The sequence below is a fragment of the Triticum urartu genome, chromosome 3A (genome assembly GCF_056163025.1).
Source record: "Triticum urartu cultivar PI428250 chromosome 3A, HENAU_Tu73, whole genome shotgun sequence".
NCBI lineage: Eukaryota > Viridiplantae > Streptophyta > Magnoliopsida > Poales > Poaceae > Triticum > Triticum urartu.
The window spans coordinates 262,826,202-262,829,462 of NC_141875.1; the positions used below are offsets into that span (position 1 = coordinate 262,826,202).

At 59.3% G+C, this 3,261-nt stretch overlaps 1 protein-coding gene across 1 annotated transcript; it reads left to right on the top strand.

Annotated features, from left to right (window-relative positions):
* The first annotated feature begins 475 nt into the window (after positions 1 to 475).
* Positions 476 to 2,440, top strand: LOC147979398 (uncharacterized). The gene is made up of 2 exons (XM_087515188.1): positions 476 to 2,098; positions 2,168 to 2,440. Exons 1-2 carry the CDS (start codon positions 476 to 478, stop codon positions 2,438 to 2,440), a joined length of 1,896 nt encoding a protein of 631 aa, XP_087371314.1.
* The last annotated feature ends 821 nt before the right edge of the window (positions 2,441 to 3,261 follow it).

Here is a 3,261-nt window from a genome sequence, read left to right on the forward strand (position 1 = left end):
ATCAAGACTTCCTTCGTCAAGTAGGTGCCGCATGCGTGTGATAGGGAGCTCCTCCAGGGCGGGCGGCACCTGAGGCCGACCTCACCTTTGACTCGAGAGACCATCCAGTGACAACCGCGGGCGTGAGTGCACTCCCAATGCTCTGCAACCCCACCATCTGCAACATGGAGGTAGCCAAGATCCTCATCGACGGCGGGGCCGGCTTAATGTGCTCTCCCTGGAAGCTTTTGGCTTGCTCCACGTGTCATATGGACGGCTCCGCCCCAGCAAGCCGTTCTCTGGGGTCGTCGACGGATCCACCAGCCACTTGGGGTAGATCCGCCTCCTCGTCACCTTCGTTACCCACAAAAACTACCGCACCGAGCTCATCGACTTCGACATCGCCCGTATCGGCCTCCCGTACAACGCCATCCTCGGGTACCCGGCCCTGGCCAAGTTCGTGGTAGCGACTCACCCTGCCTACAACCTCATGAAGATGCCAAGGAGCGGGGGCGTCCTCATCGTGGCCGGAGACACCAAGGAGGCACTAACGGCTCTCAAGCTCACCTGTAGGGCCGCGGTTGCCGCGCGGTCAGAAGCGGGAGAGGTCCCAGAAGCCCCGGGGGCTGCGCCAACAAAGAAGAAGCAGCTGTTTTCTCAGGACCGGGCAGAAATGAAGCAAGTACCAGCCAACCAATATGGGTCATCAGGAGCCACCTTCACCATAGGCGCCAATCTCGCCCCAGGCCAAGAACGGGTGCTAGTCGATTGCTTATGCGCGAACAAGGAGGTGTTCGGACGGGAGCCCAAGGACCTGGCTAGAGTCCCAAGGGGGGTGATCGAGCATCACCTCAATGTGTGCCCCGACGTACGCCCGGTGAAGCAAAAGGCACGACGGAAGTCCATAGAGAAGCAGTCGTTCATTGTCCAAGAAACCCACAAGCTGCAAGACGCTGGTATCATCCGGGAGGTGCGGCACCCAGAATGGCTGGCGAACCCGGTCGTGGTACCTAAAAAATGCATGTCGTCAAGACACTGCATCAAGGACCTAGAAGAGACATTCGATAGCCTGCTCAAGGTGGACCTGCAGCTCAATCCGGAGAAATGTGTGTATGGCGTCCCCTTTGGTAAGCTATTGGGATTTCTGGTGTCACATAGGGGGGTCGAGGAAAATCCGGAGCAGGTCAAGGCAATAGAAAGGATGAGTCCGCCACAAATTGTTAAGGAAATGCAAAAGCGGGCGAGCTGTGCGACCTCGCTAGGGTGCTTCATCTCCAAGCTCGGGGAGCGCGCTCTCCTGCTGTTCAAACTAATGAAGAATAAGGGGCCGTTCGAGTGGACTCCGGAGGCTGACGCGGCGTTTCAAGATCTCAAGAGATACCTCACCAGCCCACCAGTGATGGTGGCGCCGCGCCCCCTCGAGCCCCTAGTGCTTTACCTGGCCGCCACACCTCACTCCGCCAGCGCAGCTTTAGTGGCAGTCCGGGAGGAGCACCAAACCAAGGGCCCGCCAGGCAACACCCCATGGAAGGACAAGGCAACGCAGCTTCAGGACGGCATCCCTAAAGCCTCGACGACACCAACGGATGACCAAGTTCCACAAGACAGCGCTCATGATGTCGTAGTTGCCCCAACGGGTGACCATACTCCTGAGGTCCTCCAGCCTCAGGAGCCTTCAGACTCTGCCAACACTTCCGCTCTCATCGAGCACCCAGTGTACTTCGTCAGCACGGTACCACAGGACTTGTGGGCATGCTACCCCATGCAGCAAAAGCTCTTGCTCGCGCTCCTCGTCGCCTCGCACAAGCCGCGCCACTACTTCCAAGGGCACCCCATCAAGGTCGTTTCGGCCTACCCACTAGAGAGGGTACTCCGGAGCCCCAACGCTGCGGGTAGAGTCACCGAATGGAACATCGAGCTGCAGGCATTTCAACTGGAGTTCAGCACCACCAGGCTCATCAAGGGGGCTGCACTTGCCGACTTAGTGGCAGAGTGGACTAATGCCCTAGGGACAGAGGCAGGCGAGGACTGGACGCTCTCACCATGGCACGAAGCACCAGATGACTGGGTCATGTACTTCGACGACGCCTTCAAACGACAGGGCGCGGGGGCTGGAGCCGTGCTCATTTCGCCTACTCAAGACAAGCTGTACTAAGCCGTGCAACTTCGCTTCCAACATGGCGAAAAGGTCTCCAACAACATCGCGGAGTACGAAGGCTTGATCGCCATCCTCAAAGCCGCAACCGCTTTGGGCGTGAAGTGCCTCGCCATCAAGGGTGACTCTCAGCTCCTCATCAACTACTCCAACAAAGTGTACGAGCCAAAGGATGAACAAATGGAGGCATACCTGGCGGAGGTACGCAAGATGGAGAAGCAATTTCTGGGCCTGGAGGTGCAGCACGTGCCCCGCGGCACGAACAAGGAAGCCGACGATATCACCAAGAGGGCATCCAAGCGCTAGTCTCAGGAGCCCGGCGTCTTCCAAGAACGGCTCTTCAAGCCCTCAGCAGCCCCTCCATCTGTGGAGCCTGCACCAACCACGGGGGCCCTGGCCTGCGGCCCGACCTCAGGAGCGTGCCTGCTCCTAGCGCTCGAGCCTCAAGAGGGGTGCTGAATCAAAGAATTCAAGGCGTACCTGCTTCAAGGGGCCCTTCTGGAGAAAGAAGAAGACGCCGAACGCGTAGGTCGGCAGGCCACAGCCAACTGCATTCTGGAGGGTGAGCATACCAAAAACGACCAAACGATGTTTCCTTGCAATGTATCTCTAGGGAATATGGGCACGAGCTGTTAGCCGACATACACGGCGGAGACTGCGGGCATCATTCATCATCGCGCACCCTCATGGGCAAGGCGTTCCACAGTGGATTCTACATGCCTATGACGCTCAGACACTTGCCTATGGCGAAACCTCCAGAGAAGCAGATCCCTCTCGTCCCATCGCACTCGCCAAGCTCCAGTGCTTCAGGCTCAGACACTGCCCGCGGCGTGGGGTCAGTCTCGGGAGCTGGTCCATCATCAAGGCGCCCCGAGCTTGTGCCTCCGCAGTGCTTCCTACGCGGCCTTGCTTGGAGCGCAGCGGGCGTGCCAAGCGCTCCTCCCTTGGTCTCGGTTGATGGATGGCTGGCCTCGATGCTAGAGCCTCCTTCAAGCAGCGGGCCTTGTTCAGTCCGGGCCCCTCACAAGGGTCAGCCCGCACCTGGGGCCGTGCTAGCCCCCAGCCCCCAACTGGGAGATGGCGCGCCACTTGATGCTCCACCTGCAGCCCCTGAGGCGGAGGACGAG

Bases quoted from the DNA above. Each gene is read 5' to 3' on its own strand.
- LOC147979398 (XM_087515188.1), top strand. From the start codon at position 476: ATGCCAAGGAGCGGGGGCGTCCTCATCGTGGCCGGAGACACCAAGGAG. The intron at 2,099-2,167 runs GTGCTCATTTCG...CATGGCGAAAAG, and splicing joins AGGGCGCGGGGGCTGGAGCC to GTCTCCAACAACATCGCGGA.